We start from the raw sequence: 20,989 nt of genomic DNA, 5'->3' as shown, positions 1-20,989 counted from the left end.
CGCCCCCTCCCCGCGCCTGCGCACGCCCCGCCGGCGCCGGCTCGTTACGACGCTGCGCTGACAGCTTTACGGCAGCGCGCGGCGACCGGCCGGCGCCGGCATCGCGGAGGGCGAGCGGGCGATGAGGCGGCAGGTGAGCGCGGCGCGGGCGTTGCCACGGTACCCGCCGTGCGGGCGGCCTCGGCCGTGGGCGCCGAGCCCGGCGGGACAGGGGTTGCAGCCGTCGCGGGTCCGTGCCGGCCTCCACCGGGCACGGAGGCTTTAGCGCGCGTCTTGAGGGGAAAATGGTGAAAGTCGTTAAACGCAGAGCCTCGTTACCGGCACTGGGTGCTGAGCCGGGGCTGCCAGGACACTGCTTGGCCTGTGTGGGCTCGCAGGGAGCAGCGCTACCAGCTGGTTCCGGACAAAGCCCAGCTCCTCACCTCGGCCTTGACCCTGACCTGGCTCTTGGTCGCGGCCCGGTTCTACTAGCCAGGATGAATCCTCTCCGTCCCCTCTCATTCTGCCGAGTTCTCACTTATCTCCGTAGCAGCGGAAGGAGCGAACTCTCCCCTGAGAGCCACTTGCGTACTCTGAGCCTGCCGAGCGGTGAGGAGAAGCCAGGGTCAAGCACATCGCTCCGGTCAAGCGTATCTCCACAAACCTGAATCCATTCCTCTAAACAAATTCCTTATCTTGACCAAATTCCTGTGGCTTTTAGATCTTTTGGGGAAATGATATTTCCTCCCAGCATCTGCACCTCTCTTGAGTAAACTCTTTCTCCAAGCAGGTGAACAATCCATCAATGTCCAGTGTAGCATCATTATGATGAAGAGAGTTGAGGGGCTTCCCATCGTTACTTCTTGGAGAGTCTCGATGGCAGCCCCCATTCTCAGGCATTCAGGTTGCTGGGGTGTTTTCCCACTTAAACTTCACACTTTGGCCAACCCCATCCCGGGGAGCAAAGCCCATTTGATTCGGTAGCATTTTCTGTGTTTCTGTGGGCTTTTCACTTACTGCACCATGAGATGCTGTGAACCAGAGCAGGATTCAGCAGGTGGGTTGTGTGGAGAAGCTGTGTGCCTGTGCTCTGGGGAACGTGTTGCGAATTGAAAGGTTTGGGCATTGTCTGTGTGTACAGAAATCAGGAAGGTTTTCTTCTGAGTTCAGCATTCAAGGCCTGTTGAACCTGCAAAGTCTCTGCTCTCCTGTCATACAGGAATAAGAATCTGTATGCTACAAAGAGTTTGTATTTAATGAAAGAGTAGATGAGTATGCTTCTCGTCTGGCTTAACTGCTTAATTTTGCCTGAGTTTCTTCTCTGTCTCTATCAGGAGACTCAGGTGCTGGTAGCCCAGCTCACACATATCTAGAAACTCATGTTCTTTGATCTTGCTACCGTTAACAACAACTACTACTAAGAGCACTGACATGGTGTCTAAAAACTGTATTTCCAGTAAAAGGGCATGGTCTGGAGGTTAAATTGTGGGGCCTTTTTGTAGTTCCAAAGACCTCAGCTAAGCTGCCAAAAACTTCTCTGTCCCTCCTACTCCTCCTATAAAGTCTGAATAGTTTGTCTTTCAAGTGTCTTTTTGTATTCACCTCCATATTCTTTAAATTTGGAAGAGGATATTAGTGATGCAGCATTTTAAAGGTGCTAAGAACATCCTGAGTGGGGATATTAATTTGTTGAATTAGACTTTAGGAATCTGGTTCATCCTTAATTTATGTTCTCTTTGCACCATCACTGCCTCTTTACACTCAATTACTAGGGAGTTTCATTCCTTGGCTCTCAAGTGCTGCCTCCTGTGTGCAAGGCAACAATTACACGCAAGAGGTAGTTGTCTTTAATGTTGTGAAAAGAATAAGCTTGGGGTTTTTTTTTTTGTCAGGTAGCACAAAACCCAGGCATTGCCTTGCATCCTGGACATGAAGGAGACCCTTTTGTTCAGAGATCAACCTCAGAGCTTATTTAGTAAATTGTTAGAATTCTGAGAGATGAGAGAAACTTGACTTCTGGCCATGCTGATGGAAGGCAGCACCCTTGTCAATCAGTACACCAAACAGGTGGTTTCACCTTGGATGACTTTTCACTTTTTTTATCGAAACACTCCTTTTTCTCTCCATGGTGTTCTCATCACAGCAGTCAGTGCAGGGCAGGTGAACATCCCTCTGAGAAGCCAAGGGTTACAGAAAGTTTGCACAAACTCCAACTACTGATCTTCAAAAAACCAAACAAGCAGGACTTGTTGGAAACCTGTAACAAACATTCCAGGCCTGCCTCAGTATTTATTCCTATTTTATGAAAACTTCTGAACAGAGCATGCCTGAGCCTTCAAAAGCACCTGGTGGCTGTGCCTTAGCAGAGCTGCTCACCATCACCAGCTGCAGTTCAACACCCCTTGGCATCCAAAGTGCTCAGATCTACCTCCTCCCTTCTCTGTGGATTATTCATTTTTAACGGGGAGGCTTCCCCCAATAAAACAACCTCTGGAGGCTTTTCCCAGCTCCACCGTGCTTTTGTGCTCCTCGCTGCTCGCCATCCGTGGCTCCACGAGGTGGCTGAGCCTGGAAAGGGTTTTCCTTTAAGCTGTGCACTGGTGAGTCATCCTGCAGAACTCACAAGCAGTTTCACAAATACCAGATGGCAATAAAATTAAAAGTAGTAGCTTATAACGATTAAGCATTTGCTATAACCATTCTCCCTTCCTGACCGTAGGAAGCTGCCAAATGTCTTTTTTTTTTTTTTTCTTATTTTTACTCGACTGAAAAAATACTCAAATGATGTTTCTGCAGAGTGGAAAGTTAACACAGGGCACACGCTTCCTTCCCTCACCCATAATCCCATGTGGACTTCAGTAGAAAGCCATTTTCTGTATTTTGCACATCTCTAGGAGAAGATGAAGCCAAAGAACCCACACAGTCAAGGAGAATTTAGTGTGCTCTTTGGGCACGTGGGAAGTATTCCAGCAGCGACCCCGTTCAACCCACAAAGCAGCCGCTGCCAGGCTTGCCATCATTCAACAGACTGAGGCTGGGCTTTGGTGTTTTTTGGAGCGTGGGCAGCTGTGAAGGATTTGCTCCCCTGACTTGGAAAGAGTTTTGAGTTCATTACCATAGGAAGCGTGTCCAAATACCATTGTGCTTGGCTCAGTAGGTGGAACAATGACTGCTCCCCTTCCTTTGCGGTGACTCTTGCCATTTGGCATCTCTTGGGGCCATCAGCGGTAAGCAAATAGTGATCAGCCTTCTCGAGTCCCAGATAACACTACTCCGGCCCTTCCTTCCAATGCATTACACACACCGCATGTTTCAGCCACTCTGTTATTTATCAGTCACGTGTGCTGGGACCTTGCCAAGATTTTTGAGAGATAAATCTCTCTCAATTTATGCATACCTGGCCAGGAAGGACTTTTTTATGATTCACGTCATAATAAGCAGCACAAATCTACTTCTCCCTACCATGTAAACAACACAACACATGGGATTTTTTTATTCCCCCTTACCACAATGGATAATTAACATCTTGTTTATAGTGAATCATTTAAGAGTGATCTTATCCTTACTAGTTTTCACATGGAGCTTTAAGAAATCCTAAGATCATTTCATGCTGCCTTTGGCACAGAGGAGGAAAGAGCAAGGCCAAACCAGCTCCATGTCATCGCTGTCCCCAGCTGCTCTGTCCTGGCATGAAGAGAAGGGTCAGGGGCCAGCGGCGCACCAGGGGCTGTTGGCACATCAGGGGCTGGAAGAGCAAAGGGAAAACCGGGGCAGACGTAGGGTGTTTAAATCCAGTTTCTCTTCAGAAGATCTCCTGGTCTGCTGATAGCGAGTACTTTGTGTTGTTTATCGAGTAGCACCTTTGAGTGTGCTGTGCAACCTCTTTCTTAAAACATACTTTAATCCCCCCAGGCCAGGAAGGCAGCAAATGCAGCAGCTCCTGACAAGGAATTACATCACTAGTAGAATGACCAGAATGGCTGCGCAGATAACCTGAGAAATGGAAATGAGTCAAGAAACTTTTTGCCTGGAAGTGCTGTTGAAATCCCTTGCATACGTCCTCAAACACATAGGTGGGGAGAAGGTACTCCAGTCTTATTTGAATTTCCAGGCACCTTTTTAAGGATAATCAGCCTCTATTTGTGGAAAGCAGGCACAGATTAAGAGGGAAGAATGTAGCCTGGACAAATAATAGAGTAAAAGATTAGAAAGAGTGGATGGGCAGGACTGGTCATTTCTGTTCATGGGTGCACCTCCTCAGTAGAAGCCTGGAGAGGGACCTTTGCTCCTCAGCATACCCACAAGGGCTTTCTCCTTTTACAAGCAACATTTTGGCAAGTTAAAACCTGACTAAAAAAGAATTGGTATTTTCTGGACCATCCAGCTGCGATGAGACACTTGAGATTTGAAATCTCTGCCAACCAGACAGAGAGGTGTCCTGAAGATTGCCAGGGTTGTTTCTGATCTTGTTTTCTTTGCTTCTCCTTACTCATCGCTGCTGTGCCTCCTGTGGTGGTGGGCCAGCAGGTTTTCCTGGAACAGGTCATGTCTGGTGGCAAGCTGTGGCACTGTCTGCCAAGTGAAAGGGACTATATGCCTGTCAGACAGCCCTGAGAAGACTGTTATTTAAGGGATACCAGTGATGCAAAGAATTACCATGATTGTCACTGTGCAGGTGAAACACTGAACTGCAAAAACACCAACCCAGTTCTCCGAGACCATGTGTGGCTTCTGTATGAAGCACAGAACTGAGGCATGCATGCAGTTCCCGAGCAGGAACTGCATTGAAATCCCTTTGCTTTGAGGTTAAGATTGTAAGGACGAAAGCTTTCTCCAATCCCCAGAGTGGCAGGAGGGCCGAGCTCAGCCTGCCATCTGCTGCAGCCCAGGAGCTACGTGTCTTCCATCTGCTCATCTGGTGGGTGGTTCAAATGCTGGTCCTGCAAATATCCCTCTGGGAAACTGAGGCTTTGCTCAGAAGGAGCTCAAGAGGGGAGTTGTGCTATACCTCGTCCCAGGTGTGATTTACTTCCTTAATTCACCTTCGCTTTCTGTGTTTCAGCTTTTGAAGTTTCCTGGAGCACCACAGCCCCAACCTGCGCAGGATGGACCCTGTTGTTCTCAGTTACATGGACAGTCTGCTGAGGCAGTCGGATGTTACTTTGCTGGAGCCCCCAAACTGGCTTAACGACCACATCATCGGCTTCGCTTTCGAGTACTTCGCCAACGAGCAGTTCCAAGAATTTAGTGATCAGGTTTGTTTTATCAGCCCTGAGGTGGCTCAGTTCATTAAGTGTGCCCTTAGTCAGGAAGAGATAGCCATATTCCTTCAACCGCTGGACCTTCTCCACAAGAAGCTGGTGTTCTTGCCTATCAATGATAACTCCAACCAGGTTGCTGGGGGCACCCACTGGAGCTTACTGGTTTATTTCAGGGACAAAAAGTGCTTCGCCCATTATGATTCCCACAGTAAATGCAACTCCATCCATGCCAAGCAAGTGGCAGGGAAGCTGGAGGCTTTCTGGGGCAAACGAGGGGACAAAGCAACCTTCGTGGAGGAGAAGGCACCTGCCCAGCAGAACAGCTACGACTGTGGGATGTATGTGATCTGCAACACAGAGGCTCTGTGTCAGGGATATTTCAGGAGCCGGCCAGAGCCTTTGCTGCAGCTCCTCACCCCCTCCTACATCACACAAAAGAGAGCGGAGTGGAAGGCTCTCATCACGCAACTGGCACAGAAGTGATCAAGATGCAGCTTCAGCCCCTCCCTGCCCCCCCCCAAAAAAATTGACTGCCTTCCCCATCCATGAGGCAACACCCCCACTGCCTGAGGGAGATGCCCATGCACAGGATTGTCCCAAAGAAGGAAGAATGTAACCCGTCTAGCATGGCTATGGCCCCCAAATGCCCTGTTCCCTCCTGGGAAAGCTTTAGCCCTTCTGGAAATCACTGGCCTTTGGACTCCTCACCAGCAAAGGTACTTTGCTTTCAAATAAATCCTCTCAATGGGGAATTCTTACACCAATTGGTGAGGCAAAATGGGTTGCTAAATAGACTCCTCTGCCAGTCCTCTGCCAATATCCTTTAAAACCAAGCCCCAAACTGTTTTCTTATGGCTCTTTCTTGTTTGTTCCTCCCCCTACTAGAGGCACTGGAGGAGGAGTCTAGGCTTTAGCAGAAAAAATTTCCACTTCTGAAAACCTGACACTGAAAAGTCAATGTCAAAAGATGAAATGCTACAATTAATTAAAGAATGGAGCAAAAAACCCAAAAATCCTCCTCAGATAGGTGCTCCGAGGCTGTACAGGGATAGCTTTTTCTTTATGTCCCCCCACCCTTGCTTGCCCTTGTTACAAATTAAAACATGACTTTGAACTGCTGGAAGACTAATAGGAAGCTGAGAAACCCGGGAAAAGGAAACTTCATTGAGATGAAAAGCGATGCTCACTCTTTGAAGTTTCCTTGTTTTTTTGGCTACAGTTTTAGGTCATCTCCATTGGGGCAGGTTCATCTGTGCTCCCCAGCCCTCGTTAGTGTTCGCTGCACTGGGGGTGTACTAGGTGGTCACCTCTTCCTCTAGAACAAAACCAGGTCTGTTACTTGAGATTAAAAACAACACACCAGGGAGAACAGAAGAACAGAGCTTGAGGTATAAAAGCCAAAGATAACTGTGGATTCCTTGAAGCCCAAGAAGTCCTTAATATACTTGTTATCAAAATACTAAATAAACCCTGAAAAAAGGGGGAAGGATTAACCCAGAGCTCTTTACCCCTCATTGCCAGGCCAGCACAGTTCCAACACAGCACTGAGGTGATGAGCTGTAGGAAGAGCTTAAACTTCCCTCGTGGCCAAAAGCAAAGTAGCCCCAGCTTGTCTAAAAGGCCGAAGCAAACACAGAGAGGTAGCCATGGGGTGAGACAACAGTCGATGTATTTCGTGTCCTTCCTGGGCTGCCCAGAAAATCCCTTTCACCCCTCCGCTGGAGCCAAAACCCAGGAGATGGCCAAAACAGGCTTGAGCTGCTGGCCAAAGGGGACTCCATGGGGCTTTGCCAGAGGAACGTCACTGCCGCTCCCCGTCCAGAATAAAACTTGAACTTAACCGTGTGTCAGCACCGTCCTGTCTCTCCCCTTCCAGCTTTCTTGTGGGAGTGCCACAATGGGTGGCAGAGCCTCAGGGCTCACAGCAGCTTCTCAGCCACTCTGAGTCCTGCAGCAGGTGAGAGTGAGCAGGCATCAGCCACCAGGAGCCAGCGACAGCCCCGCCACACCTCCTGCCATGGTGAGGCAGCTATACAGGCTGCTTTCATCTCCTAATCCTATTTGTAGAGGTTGATTCAGGCCAGGGAGCAGCACAGGGAGGCAGGATAGTGGGTGTGACTGCAGGAGAACTGGCAGGGGGACTTGAGGGCAGAGCCTGTGCTCGCTCTGCCAGAGCCAGCAAGGTGAGCACCCCAGGCCGTTTCCTGCACCCGTGGCTTTTAAGAGACATTTCTTTACATGGAGAAAAGCAAATAAGCTCAAGCAAGGCATCGCTTTGAGAGCAAACACCATTTGGAAAACAAAACCAAATCACCCCAGGGGATCACCCCTGGGCTCCTCTGAACCTCCACATCAGCTGCTGCACGCACATGCTGTCTCATTGCTGGCTTTAACCAAGAAGTCCTGAGAGGACCTGAGGTGGCTGTCACCATTGCCACCCAGTCTGGCATGGGGACAAGGGACCCCACAGAGCTGCTTCCTGCTGGGTGCTGTGGAGCACCCTCAAAACACCAGGCTGGGCACACAAGACCAAAAATAACCCAAATCCTAAACCTCTAAACCTTATTTTTGGGGCCCTAAGCCCCACTATGAGATTGAATCTGTAGAGCATCGGCTCTCATTTCAACAGCCACACCAAAAAAATGAGCTGGGCGAGTCCCCAGTGGGGACAGGACCTTTCATCCACCAGGTCACTCACAAAATCAAAGGCTCTGACAGCCCCATAATACTTTGAAGCAGCAGCTTCAATAGTTTGGCCAGAAACATGTCTGAACCACAGGCAGCCACCACAGCACTCCTGAAAAAACTGGAGTGACACCACCCATCCCCACATAGCCAACATTGCCTCTGCTTTGGACCATTTTCACCCGTTTTTATGCATTTTGCTGTGTGGACCAGGCTGGTGGGGGTAGGTTTGGGTTGTAGATGCTCAGAGAGGTGGAGGAAGGCTCACCCTATCCACTTCAGCAGGATGGGCCTGCAGCTCAGCACTCTCCTCAGGCACTGGCTGTCCCCAGGGTGGCCCTGTAACCGTCAGTCACATCTCCCGCGGTCTCTGCTGCCATCTAGTGAAAAAGCTTCCCCATGCCCTGCACCGGGAGTATACCTAGCCCTGGGTGTTGCACAAAAGCCACCTTGGGCCCCCTGCCACAGCCAGAGCTGTACCACTAGCCTGGCTTCCCCTTTCTGACGTGGCCAGGGTGACACTCAGGGTTCTCTGGTGGGAGAAACAACGCTGAGCACTCACCAGCACCCCATCAGTGCTGGCCCACATGGCAACTCTCCAGCCTGCCCTACAGGCTGTGACGTTGGGATATAACCAATCCTAGGTCCCCAAGGGATGATGAGGTGATGTCAAAGGTCATCATCTCCAAGCCCACACAAGGACAGGGCTGTCCCTGTTTAATCCACACCCTGAGGATGTGAAGGCACCAGGAGACACAGATTCTGCGGTGCCCCATTGCCAGGCTCGCAGCCTGGCACAGCTGTACGGACGCTGGCAATAAGACAGTGACATGCTAGAAAATCCTGGGTTTATTTTCATTTAAAAGCCATCCCGAGGCTGGGGCAGCACTGAGCTCTTCCCCAGGGCCGGGGGATTTGGCCCCATCAGCACTTGTATAGGTAAGAAAACCAAAAGGAATCACACAGGTGATACCTGCTGACCCAGCCGCTCCTGGGGGAGGCAACCGGACAAATCCTGCGGCACTGGGCTCGCTGAGGTTAACACAGCCCAGGGCACAGCCAGCTGCGATCTAGGACGCTAACCGCTGCCACCCACGGGCACGTCGTAACGAGGCAAGCGGGACTAATGAAGCCTTGGTCCGGCACCGCTGCCGGGGCGGTCCCCAGCAATGGCACCTGGTCCGGAAGACCCTAAAGTGCTTTGCAGGGGACACACACGCACACGTGTGCTTACCCCGAGATGGCCCGGCGCTCCAGGGGAGAAGCGCGGGAGCCAGTACAGAGCCCAGCGGAGCCAGGGGGGCCCTCAGTTGTACCCCTACCCTTGGGTGCTGGGATGGGCGATGCCCCACGGGGCTGAAGGACCTTTTCTCCCCATTGCCACAGGGTTAGGGGCCTGGTTGTGGCCCGAGGGGCCACAAGAGGGAATGAACAGGAGGGTTCAGCCCAGAGCTGCTGCCCAGGCTTCAGCCACAGCAACAGCAGAAACTTATACACATGTTCTGGCATTTCCCAGTGAGGCCAAGGTCCTCTTGTAACAAGAAAACCCCAAGTTTGGAATAAAACCCGGTGCCCATTTTAGCAGCAAGTCCTAAAGGGAGGTTCAAGCACTTGGCAGCGCTGAGCCATCACCCGGTGCTACAGCACAGCAGCATCCCAGGGATAAAAGAGATGTCCAGCGAGATGGAGATTTGGCATCAGTGGCAGTGACCTAGCCAGGTGGTGCCTCCAGGAGCGGGTGCCAGTAGACAAAGAGAAGATATTTAGTCCCATTTTACCAGACAAGGGAAAGCCATGCCACCTGCAACAGCCACGGCTGGGAGGATGCAGCACCGGGATCCAGGTGCCACCATCTTGGCGTCTGTCCTCAGCCAGTGCCAGGGGCAACAGTCACCTGCAAGAAGATAACAGGGTAAAGCAGGGGAGCAGGGGCAGAAGCACCGTACCCCAACCTGTGTCAGGCTCCATGGACATGAAGGAGACCCTGCAATGTCCCCAGCCCAAGGGAATTCCCACTGTCCCTTGGTGATGCCTGCAGCTGTGTTAGCCCCAAAACACAGCCCAGCTCCACTGAGATGCCCTGGGGCTTCCTACAACCAGGGAAGAAGCTCCAAACCCGCAAGGAGTTTTCCCATGGAGACAGCGCTTTAGGGTCTGCCATCAGCCATCCCAATAGCAGGCACAGGATATGGGAAAAAGCATCCCTGGGACATGCCACAGAGCAGAGCCATTGCTCTTTGCACCACATCCCTTGGGTCCTCTCCTCATGGTGTGACTCACCTGCCCCAAAGTGTTCCTGAGGGTCCCTCACCTCCTGTGCCCGCGGGAGAGGTAGTCCCGGTTCAGAGAGCAGAGCTGCTGCTCCAGCCGGAAGATGCGAAACGCCAGGTATGAGGAGGACACAACCAGGAGGCAGATGCTGGGAGCAGAGGAACAAGAACGAGGGCTCAGTGGCTGGTGGTTGAGACACGTTCCCTGTGTACCCTCAGCCTTCTCACACTGCAGCCAGCCCCAGCACACTTACAGCACGATGAAGATCTTCAGGAGCTGGTAGTCAGAGGGTCTGAGCTCTGCCACGTAGTTCTGCTCCACTTCCAGCTCTTCCTCGGTGTTTATTGCACTTTCTGAAATGCAAGACCAGAGTCAGTGACATGGTGACACTGGGCAAATGCTCGTGCTCCTCTGGCGACTGGGAGCCTTCATGCATCAAATTACTCATTCCTCCATTCCTCCCCAATGGGCTAATGCTGCCTGGGTGGTGTTACAAGCACACACTGAGGGCTTAGGAGATCCCATCACCAACTCCTAGCCTCAACTCTGCTTGTTTTCGTGACAGAAATCCCATCCACAAGAGTCAAAGATGGCTGAACACGCATTCATGGAGGTTTATGCCCAGCACTGTGTGCGAGGCAGGGCACAAACCACGTCTCTCCGTGTCAGATGCAGCCCTCACCTGAAACCAGGGGCTCCTCGGAGGTGAAGGAGCTCTCCTTGGCACTCAGGCTGCTGCCGGAGGTCCGGTGGATGCACTGGTAGTCAGTGTCTGGCAGTGACAGTGACAGTGAAGTGGGTGACACCTTGCTCCACTTGCCTTCGGGGACAATCACCTCCTGTGGGAATAGCCCAGGTGAGCCACGCTGTCAGTAGCACTTCCTCCCACCAAACCCTCAGCGGGGGACCAGGTGCAGACTTGCACCTTAAGGCACCTCCACCAAGCACCAGCACATCCAAAACATTGTCCTAAGGGGAAGCTGGTCCTCCAAGACTGCCCCGTGGGGATGCAGGTCCCTACAGCCATAGGAAGGACCTGCCCACACACCCCACGCCTGCCCCAAGACCAACTGCTGCCCTCTTAACCCCTTGAAGCTCAGCGTGGCCACTTGTCATCTTCTGAGAGCCCATTGGCCACCTCATGGCTTAGCACCTTGGTCTCAATGTGCCCCAGAAGGCACCAAGGTCAAGCAGGTAGCAGAGAGGAGTTCCGCCATGGGCGGCTGCTGAAGGACTCCATCCCTTGGAAGATCCAGGATCTGCTGCCAGCCTGGATCACTCCTGATTCAGCCCTTGAAAAGCGCTTTCAACCTCTGGAATGCCACCAGAGCACGGCAGACATCCCACCCATCACCAGCTGGGCCAGTGTGCAAGGTCACTGGCCCACAAGGGCTATCTCAACTGTCACCTCCTGCACTCAGCTTGATGCACGGTGTTGTGCCACAGCAGAGACAGGGACAGGCTGCTCACATTTCAGACAGAGGACACACTCCACAGGCTAGGGATGCAGCCTCTGTGGGCAGAGCAGAGCCCTGCCCTGCTCCAGAGGCAGCAGAATGTGGCCCCTCGGTCATGCCACGGTTGGGCAGTCTTTTACTAATTAAATCACATTTCCACCCTGTTATCTATGATTACATCTGCAAATAGCATCAGCCAGTGGGAATAGAGTAGCCACATTTTCCACATCACTCTGAAGTTCTGCTGTCTATAAACAGAGCCCCGAGAGCAGCAGGCCGAGTCACCAGCTTGTGCTCAGCTGCAGGCCAGCCAAATCATCCTCTTGACCCATTTGTCTCTGCCAAGTCGGGGTATGAGGATCCCAGAGGTGACAGCCACATCCTCGAGCGGCTTTAGTTGGCAGCGAGGGGAGAGGAGCGATGCAGCATCCCAGGGAGCAGCAGTCAGATGAACCTCAGCATGCCAGGAAGGTGTTAAACCTTTCCCTGTTAAACAGGGGCCAGGCGGCCATTCTCTTGCCCACAGCGCGAGTTCACAGGGATCCTTCCCTCTCCCAGAGCCTTCCCTGACCCTCACCAGCGACACGGCGTCAGGCTCCTCTGCCAGCTCCTTCAAACTCAAGCTCTTCTTACTTGAAACCTGGAGGGGAGAAAGAAATGGGCGTTGTGGTGCTGCCTCTCCCTGCTCAACCTCAGCCAGAAAACAGAATTTTGACTTCTCTGCCAGGTGAGTCTATGAAAACCAGCTGCTTAAAACTTGCACCCAGCAGAGAAGAGGGCACCACATCACTACTTCCCATCTTCAAAAACCTTACAGGGCAGCAGCTGAGCCGAGGGCTCCTGTGCTGGCCTTGGGTCCTGGGGCTGAGTCACCCAAATCAGTGCCCTGGCACCTCAAGCAGACACCCTTCTCGATGGGGAAGGGCTCCAGCACTGCTTCCAACATGCTTTAAAGGCAGAGAGAAGAGGTCCTCACAGTCCTCCTCTCCAGCTGGAGCGCTGATGGATGTCTCTCCCCCTTAGACTATTTGCTTCCTTTTTTTTTTTAATTTGTATCATTTTTTCTCCCCTTAAAACCTTAAATCTGTGGAAAAGTCAACACTGTGCAGAGTGGCAAAACTAGTACCACTGCTGGATTAATTCATATACATGCCTCTGGGGAGAGCAGGAAATCCAGGCTGTGCCTCCATCATCCCTGACCCAGAAAATGCCAGTGGTAGCTCACAGGGACAGGCTGCGCCCAGGTGCTCCTCTTCCCGTTGCAGAGTTAGGGCACTGGGAAGAGGCAGCAAGGAGCCATGGAGAGTTTTGGGAGCAGTCTGAAGCCTTAGGGGTGTTGACCAAGAGGTCTGCTCCCCCAAAAGCAGCCCAAGGGGGGAGTGCAGAGCCCCATAGCCACCAAAACACCATCAGATGTGGGGTGAAAGGTACCTGCAGGTGTGTGCAGACCCTCCTCAAGACATCGTAGACGCTGTCACGGGAGATGAGGGAAACAAAGATGTACTGCAAGAGAAAGAAAAGCTCCCAGGAGAGATTCCTCCCGTCCCGAGTCCAGTTCTCAGCAGGCATGGAACAGGCAGAGACATCCTGCCCTTGGATCTGCCCTCCAGCTCCCAGTGGGAGCCATGTCCTCCCACCTCCTCTGCAGGTGTTACTCTGAGGAGTTTCCCTGCTGTTATTTTTGGAGTCTGCTAAAAACCTGGAACAGATTTGTTTGGGGGCTGGTTTCACTCAGCTGTTCTTCCCATGGGGCCTCCTGTGCTCAATCCAGTGGGCTGCAGCAGTAAACAGGGCCAGGAGTGACAGGAGGCATCCCCACGGCTCGGCACAAGGGGACATGGGGCAGCACTCGCCTTGCCCGGCACAGGGCCCACACTGATGTGCAGAGCAGCTTTGCAACCAGATGGCTTTGAATGCCTCAATCCTGCCTTGTGCCACGCACTGCTAAAATCCCACAGGAATGAGCCCCTCCCAAAATCCTGTGGGATTAGCCTGGCAAGAGATGGGCAATGCATGCTGCTGCCAGCAGCACCTGGGCATGCGAGGACTCGGCCACAGAGAACTACGTCACCTCACCATGGCCGCTGACACTCAATGTGATTTAAAAACTGGAAATTCAAAAACCAAGTTTTCCACCAGCTTGGGTTGAACACCAGCCCAGAGTCTTCCCCTGCTTGCATTTAAGGGATTTAAAGGTTTTATTTGAGCCTGTCAGAGATTTGTCAGGCTCAGCCAAGTTTCACTTGGGCTTTGCTTTGCCCAGAAACAAAGTGGAATTCAGAAACAAAAGCAAAGCTGCAGTGTTTGCCCTGGCTGGCTGCCAGCACAGAGAGCAGTACTTGCTTCCCAACCAGCCCTTGCTTTCGGCCTGAGATACAAATTGCTTCGTTCCCCACTCTCACATCACAGCCAACCCAGAGCAGGGCATTCCCCAGGCATGGCAAGGCCAGGCACCGCTGCTCCAAGTGCTGGTGTTACCTTTCTGCTGGAGCTGGTAGTGATGGCCAAGCCATTAGGCAGCAGTCGAGCTGTCTTGTGCTTTTTTATCAGCTGTACAGAGACCACCGGGATCACAACCTGATAGCAAAAAGACACGGGGACAGGCAGCGATGAGCATGACACAAGCTCAGGGAGTTTCTTTTGCAAGGTGGAGATTTAATCTACATTGTAATTACGACCCAAGCAGAGCAGTGACATCGGGGATTTGGCCCTTCCCAGAGAGCTATGTCACAGTCTCCCCCTGGCATTAATCCCAGCTCAGAGATTGTTTCAACAATCAAAACAGTGAGGACACAGAAAAAGCATCATCCAGTAAGGTTCTCTAAGACCCCTGCAAGCCCAAGGAGAGTTAAAAATAAGACAGGATGTCATATAAAGCAGGATAACTCCATCAGATATTCGTTTAAAGCTCCTGATATAAACAATTCAGTTCTTCAGCCCACTTTTAAAGGAAGTTGTCTCTCCCTGAGATCCCCATCAGCGACAAGACTAATGGGGAAACGTCAGGTTGTAGATCAAGAAGAAAAGCCAAAATAGATTCAAGTCTTCTCCCCCAAAACCTTTGATCTTCCTTCAAACACTGTTGCAGCTTGAAGGAGGTTTTGCATCAGGGACTTTTAACCAAAGCAGTATTTGCTTTCCCCACGCAGATGCTGCAGGTGATGGGGCTGGGGGGCACAGCTGCGCTCCCCTTCACATTAGAGGCTTTTGGCAGTGGTTTTAGTGCTAATTCGGGGGGAGGACAAGCTGTAGCGTAACTTGGGCTACCAGCCCTACGGGATCGAGGTGAGCTGGCTCCTACATTACCTTGATGTCCTTCCCAAAAAGGTTTGCATAGAAGCAGAGCCAGTTAGGGGAGATGTAAAGCCTTCCCTGGATGAGGATGTCTCTCTGAAGTGCACAGGAGCAAACTGCAAGGCAGAGAGGGAGGCATGGCAGACTGTGTGTCAGATCCTGCAGCCCCTGTGCTCGTCCCTTGCCCTGCCACCCACCTTTAAGCACGCTCTCCTCCGTTGGGATGTCCTTGAATAGCTTGTGGTACTGGGAATTGTACTTGCTAGCAGCCTGAAAGTGAAGCAAAGTTACCCGGTGACTTTGCTGATAAGGAGACACAAAAAAAAATCCCCAATCCAAACCACTCTCCTCCTGCAAAAAATATCTCCCTCTCCCTGCACGCGGGAGAGGTGCAGCAGGGTCTCATCAGGCTGGGGACAGCAGAGCCAAAGGGCTAGAGAAGGGTCGGATGCTCCAGCATGCAGCAAATGCTGTGCCACCCTCCCAAATAAACATTTTCCCCAAGATCTGGGGAGGCTGCTGAGCCTTTTCGAGGAGCCAGTTTTCTCCCAGGCTCATCCGCGGGCAATTTATTTTGCTCAGCTGTTTTTCTCCTCCTCCTGCTCCTCCTCGGGCTCTTCCCTTATTTGGGGCATGGTTACAACACTTGCTCTGCACCCATCGCGCCGTGCATCTAGCTATTTATATTCCCAGTGCCTCTTCAAAGCCTGCCGGCAGCCACGGTAGGAGGCTCGGCAGCTTCGCCCCCAGTGCTCCTGTGTGGAAGTTAAAGGCTCCGAAGCAGTTCAACACTTGGCCTTACATCTGCTCAATTAGTCCTGTAAGGCAGTGCAGGCAGATTTGTACCCCAGAGGAGGCAGCATCCTCAGACCTTGGGGTGCTCCCCGGGGATGTGTCTGTCCCCATAGCGGTGCTGGCTGCCACCTGAAATCAAAGGGATTAAATGCTTTGCCAGGACAAGGAGATGCAGCACTGCACAAAGGGCCGTGGGGCAGCACCTTTCTGCTTGCAGTGACAAGGTCACCTTTGCTCCCCACACCTTGTCACCAGATGAGCTGGGCCATAAGAGGATCAAGGCGCAGCATCATCTGGAGTCAGCTTAGACTAACGGATGCCAGTGGGAGCATTTCAGGGGGACATAAGGGATGCCATACCATCACCTCTGAGTCACCCGCGAGAAACCACTGGCCCCAGCACAAACCCGCTGTGGTCTCGTAACCCTCCCAGATGCCTCTGAGTAATCGGCAAAATGTTTTTCTCCCTCATCTTTTTCACGGGGATAGGCAAAATGTCTCCTTCCTCTTATAAGAGCACCTGTTGGTTATAGACAGACTGAAAAGCTCTGCTTCAGGCACGATTTGAACAACTCTAAAGGTTCAAAAAGAGGGGAAAACTGGGATCCTGGCAGCCAAGATTTCCACTTTCTCCTTTGCTTTGAATGGAAAACCCTACAAGTATTTGCAAGGCAGATCACAGGCCACACAAAACAGTCACCAGCTCTCCTGAAAATGAAGGCGGAATCCTCTGCCCTACACCAGCAGTCACTGCAGCTTTGTCTCTGGGTCCCACAACTCACATTTGAGACTGGGCAGACTCTTCTGGGACAAACAGCCAGGGTCAGGTGACAACAAACCATCCTGTTTGCTCACAAAGCCAAAGACTTACCACTTCCCGGTGGCATTTCTTGATGTCTTCATCCTTCAGGGCTTCGTTCAGGTGGAGGCTGGAAGGAAAAATAATCAGGTAAATGAAGGGAGCTTCAGGTCTGTCACCCACTCTCTAGAACATATATGCTGCAAGAAGAGACATACTAAGAAGTAGCGGAACAAAGAGACACCCTGAGAAGTCACATTTTGGGTTTCTTGGTAATTTATCAAAACATTTGCTGAGGTTAAATAATGGCTGCAGGAGACAGCTGGTCTCCATCTGCCATTAGGCCAACAGCAAGACGGTGGAGGCACCAAGAACAAACCCCAGCGCGAGGGGAAGGAGCCCAGAGCTGCCTCCAGCAGCAGCCAGGCCAGGTTGGGAGCTGGTGACAGGCGGCTTCAGCTGGGTAAAGGTTTTCAAGGAAAGGGGGGAATTTGGGAATGTGCTCAGACTCAGCCTTGGCAGGGGAAGGGAGAATCACAGAACCGTTTTGGTTGGAAAAGATCTTTAAGATCATAGAATCCAACCACTCACCTCACAATGCCAAGCCCACCATTAAACTATGGCCCTCATCACCTCTGCTATATGGCTCTTCAATATCTCCAGGAATGGGGATTCCACCACATCCCTGGGCAGCCTGTCAACAGAGACGGTGAAATCCTCCCAACCTCAGCAGCTGGAATACCAGTCCTCTTCCCCAAACCTTTCTCACTTCCTTGCTTTTATAGATTCAGTGTTTGAGGGGCAAAACCAAGAGGGTACCACTGTGCCCCTCTGGGTTGGTGGTTTGCCTTCGAGTGCTCAGATGTAGTGGAGATGCTGCAGGAGCTTGTAACAGGAGGAAATAAAGAGCAAATACTTGACCATAGATCCCAGGACGCTGACTCTCACCTGCTGTCAAGGGAATCCAAATTCTTCTCCTTGTGGGATGCCTCCAGTTTCTCACGGCCATGCATGGGCTCGGGACCCTTCAGGAGAGCTGTTTTTTCATGCATCGGCTTGGTGCTGCAAGAAGCAGCCCGTTAGCCCTTGAGCAGAAGACAAAGAGGGGAGAGCTGTGTTTTGGAGCCGTAAAGCTACTCCCTCCAATCCCAGGCTGCACAGAGACATTAGCATCTTTGCTGCTCAAGGACAGCAAGAGTATTTTTGCGATTTTCAAGTCACGTGTAGAAAAAAAAAAGCATTTCTTGCCAGGAGCTCCCCAGCACTGGCAGCTGAGGAACAGCCGCTCCCTCCCCGCTGCCGCAGATAACTGCCTCTAAAGAGGGCCTCTCCTCCTCCAGGGACGGAGGTTTGGGATGAGAAATATTGCAGGTCTACAAAACTCCCTGGAGTGATGGAGATTCCAGCTAGCAAGGGCCAGGGTCCGCAAAACACCATCTTCCCAGGGCAGAGCTCTTGCCAAGAGCACCACCTCCCTCCTATAATTGCTCCCTGTTATTTACTGTCACAAGTTTTATCAGAAGTGCTTATCGACCACAACAGGTAAAGCAAACACACTCCCAGTGCTGCGCAGGAGAGGTTATCACCTGGCAGGTCAGAAAGGTGACACTTCTGCCCTCAGCAATCCACAGACTGCTGAGCGACCGAGCTTCTGGCCCGCAGAGCCACAGCGGAGCGTGAGCCCAGGGGACCGAGGCCAGAGCAGTGATCCACAGGCTGAGCCAGCAAACAGCCACAGGATCTATGGAGGGCAAATTATTCCAGGGAAAAGAAAATTATTCACCTTGCTCAATGGGCAAGGCTGATGCCAGAGCAACTGAGGAACAGCAGGATAGCAGCAGGAAGGAGCAGTGTGGAGCTGGAGCGCATCCTGGTTGCCTGCAGGGATAATGCCATGGCAGTGTGGTCAAGCACAGGCACAGAGGTCACACCAAACCGCTTCCTACCTACAGAGAGGGGCTCTTTCACCACCTGTACTTCCCCGAACACATCCTGATCCCACTCTGAGGGGCTCATTTGAAGGAAGAGCCATCTAAATCCTCCATGGACTCAGGCAAGCCAGGATGGGGGTGCTGCACCCCAAGAGCTGTGCCCTGAGATTCTCAGAGGCCTGAAAGTCGAAGCTGCATGAGCTCTCGTGTCCCCACAGCCTCAGGGGCAGGATGAATCCCAGCCAGAGGCACGTGGGATGCAGCACATGCACGGGACTGCAGAAAAACTGAGCCACAACTGCCCTGCAGTTGGAACCAGGCTGAGAACCAGCTCCTGGATCCCCACAGTCAGGGTTCACAAAGTCCCAAAGCCAAGGACTGCAGGGATGGGAATAACAGAGCAAAGCTGGGGTTTTTTTTAGTAGAAGCTCAGCTCAAAGTATGCATCTGGAAGGGAAGGGAGACTACCGACAAGAAGCACCAAGACAACATTTCTGCCATCGCATCAAAAAGCTTTTTCCCTGCTTGATTCCTCAGATGCCCATGCCTTTGAGACAGGCAGCCATGCATCACAAACAATCTCTGCCAGGTGACGCCCTGAAGCCAAAACCTATATCAAGGAGGTACTGAAGCTTTCAGTCCCATCACCCTGTGCTGGAAAAGTGGCTCCGACCTGCTCCAGATCCTCCCTCACTAGAGCTCAGCCTGTTCAGGCTTTGCCTACGTCATCCCTTAAATCTCCAAGTGGTTTTGAGACTTAATCCTGTGAGTTGATTTAGCCTTAACTAAATCCTTGGGGCCGGCACCAAGGGGCACAATGCAGGGGACAGGGAGAGGAGAGCCACCCTCCCAGGTTACCAAATACAAAGAAATCCCATAAAACAAAAAGAGTGAGAGGCTGAATAGCACTTGGAAGTGCTGCATGGCCCTGTCCTGGTTTTCTCTCCCACTTACTGTCACTGCCAGGGACATGTCCCAGGTCAGACAGTCCCTGGACATGGTGCTGGCACTGGGCTGCTCCAGGAAGGGTCTGGGGGCTGTGAGGAGCATCCTCAGCCCCAGTGGAGACATCCCAGTGGCTGCCTCATCTCCCCTCTCCAGATCTTGCTCCATCCCAGCTCCCAGATGCAACACAGAGATGGAGATCCAGGGCTTGGGAGCATGGAACAAGATTGGGATGGGCTCTAGGCACAGCTGAGGGGGAAGTCTCCCTGCCAAGAAGGAAAACATTTTCTAAGAGCTCATACCATCACCCTCCTGGAGGAATTTTTTTAGCGGAAATCTGGTCCTGCAGGAAAATCATCATCCCGAGTGTCCCAGACTACAAGCAGAACAAGAACACCTGGGGCACAAAGCCCCAGAGACTAGGTGGAGCACGTGGGCAGAGGAGGTACCAGCAAAGGGAAAACATTGCGAGCAACCTGCAGGCCCCTGCCCTTCGAACTGCAGCTGACACCCCCTCCCTGCCCACACAGGCTCCCCAAGACTCCCAGCTCGCCTCCTGGGCTGCAGCTTTGCCAGGCAAAGCCCAGATGCGCCCCCACCCCCCAGATAAGCATCACCCCTCCCTTACTCAGTGCTGAGATCTGTCCTGGAAACAAGTCCGGTGCACCTCCGGCTGTGTTTGACTTTCACTGGATCCCTTCCCTGCAGCCGGTGCGTAGCAGAGGCAGAAGAGAGCGAGACAGGGATTTCGCCTCTCGAAATAAAACAAAAACGAGGATCAGAGCCGGAGGGAGGCACTTGCGGCTGGGCCACCTCGGTCGGAGCGAGCCCAGGCAGGATCCGGCGAGCTGCCCTTGTTCCCGGCTTTCAAGGTCATTTCAATCCCGTGTGTTGGCTGCTGGAGCAGAGCCACCACCGAGGATGCTGGAGGGGAACGGCCGGTGCCGAGCGACGCTGTCAGGAGAGAGGCAGGAGGTCACGGAGAGCAGGGAAACACGGCGCCGCCTCGGGCCGCCTCCCTCGATGCCTCCCGGCGTCCTGCCCCCGCAGTAACCGCCTGTCCGCGGGGCGCTGCGCCCGTGGGTCACAGCCGGGATGAGGGCCAGGGTCTCGGTCCCAGCCACTGCTGGCACCAGGGGTTCTGAGTGCGTGCCGCTCCAAGAGCCGCACGCCACGGAGGGAGCCCGGCCTTGCTCCCCTCACGGCCCCGGTGGGGCAGCGACGGGCCAGGACAGCTCGGCCGCCGCTCGGCACAAAGCCCCGCTGGGGGCCGCGGCAGCCCCTGGCGCCAATCCCCATCCTCCCTCCCGGGGGCTCGCCGCCTCCCCCCGGGAAGCCCCGGCGACTCCCGGGTCGGGCAGCGGCGGGACCCCCCCCCCGCAGCCCCAGTTCCTCCCCTCAGCAAAGGGCGGGGAACTCGGTGTTTCCGCGCTCCCCCTCACGGCGCGACGCCGGCGGGCTGGAGGCAGGCCGAGGGCCGGCACGAGGTTCTCCACCAGCAACAGGGCCGCGGCTCCCCCCGGGGCCCCCCTCCTTCCTGCAGCGCCCCCACCCTACCTGCGCGGAGGCCCCG

At 53.0% G+C, this 20,989-nt stretch overlaps 2 protein-coding genes across 5 annotated transcripts; one reads left to right on the top strand and one right to left on the bottom strand.

Annotated features, from left to right (window-relative positions):
* Positions 1–63: 63 nt before the first annotated feature.
* Positions 64–7,080, top strand: SENP8 (SUMO peptidase family member, NEDD8 specific). Of its 3 annotated transcripts, XM_061999609.1 has the most exons (3): positions 88–133; positions 3,892–4,052; positions 5,042–7,080. In XM_061999609.1, exon 3 carries the CDS (start codon positions 5,085–5,087, stop codon positions 5,721–5,723), a length of 639 nt encoding a protein of 212 aa, XP_061855593.1. In that variant the 5' UTR covers positions 88–133; positions 3,892–4,052; positions 5,042–5,084; the 3' UTR covers positions 5,724–7,080. The 3 variants fall into 3 exon arrangements, with proteins under 3 accessions (XP_061855594.1, XP_061855593.1, XP_061855595.1); XM_061999610.1 differs by lacking the exon at positions 3,892–4,052 and having other exon boundaries at positions 64–133; XM_061999611.1 differs by lacking the exons at positions 88–133; positions 3,892–4,052 and adding an exon at positions 4,840–4,897.
* A 1,676-nt stretch (positions 7,081–8,756) lies between these two features.
* On the bottom strand, positions 8,757–20,133 carry GRAMD2A (GRAM domain containing 2A). 2 transcript variants are annotated; one of them, XM_061999726.1, is made up of 12 exons: positions 20,045–20,133; positions 17,489–17,625; positions 16,613–16,670; positions 15,145–15,217; positions 14,960–15,063; positions 14,132–14,230; positions 13,085–13,156; positions 12,231–12,293; positions 10,879–11,035; positions 10,450–10,549; positions 10,206–10,344; positions 8,757–9,819 (listed from the first exon to the last, which is right to left on the bottom strand). In XM_061999726.1, the coding sequence occupies exons 2-11, from the start codon at positions 17,590–17,592 to the stop codon at positions 10,233–10,235; spliced, it is 942 nt and encodes a 313-aa protein (XP_061855710.1). In that variant the 5' UTR covers positions 17,593–17,625; positions 20,045–20,133; the 3' UTR covers positions 8,757–9,819; positions 10,206–10,232. The 2 variants fall into 2 exon arrangements, with proteins under 2 accessions (XP_061855710.1, XP_010200508.1); XM_010202206.2 differs by lacking the exon at positions 20,045–20,133 and adding an exon at positions 18,324–18,411.
* Positions 20,134–20,989: the final 856 nt, after the last annotated feature.

The sequence above is a fragment of the Colius striatus genome, chromosome 7, assembly GCF_028858725.1.
Source record: "Colius striatus isolate bColStr4 chromosome 7, bColStr4.1.hap1, whole genome shotgun sequence".
Classification (NCBI taxonomy): domain Eukaryota; kingdom Metazoa; phylum Chordata; class Aves; order Coliiformes; family Coliidae; genus Colius; species Colius striatus.
This window is presented reverse-complemented; position numbering and strand designations above follow the sequence as displayed.

Coding starts and splice junctions, on each gene's coding strand:
- SENP8 (XM_061999610.1), top strand. CDS start 5,085: ATGGACCCTGTTGTTCTCAGTTACATGGACAGTCTGCTGAGGCAGTCG.
- GRAMD2A (XM_061999726.1), bottom strand. CDS start 17,592: ATGCATGAAAAAACAGCTCTCCTGAAGGGTCCCGAGCCCATGCATGGC. Junction 13,157..14,131: donor CTACCAGCTCCAGCAGAAAG/GTAACACCAGCA, acceptor TTTCTCTTGCAG/TACATCTTTGTTTCCCTCAT. Junction 10,345..10,449: donor CTGAAGATCTTCATCGTGCT/GTAAGTGTGCTG, acceptor CTCTGCTCCCAG/CATCTGCCTCCTGGTTGTGT.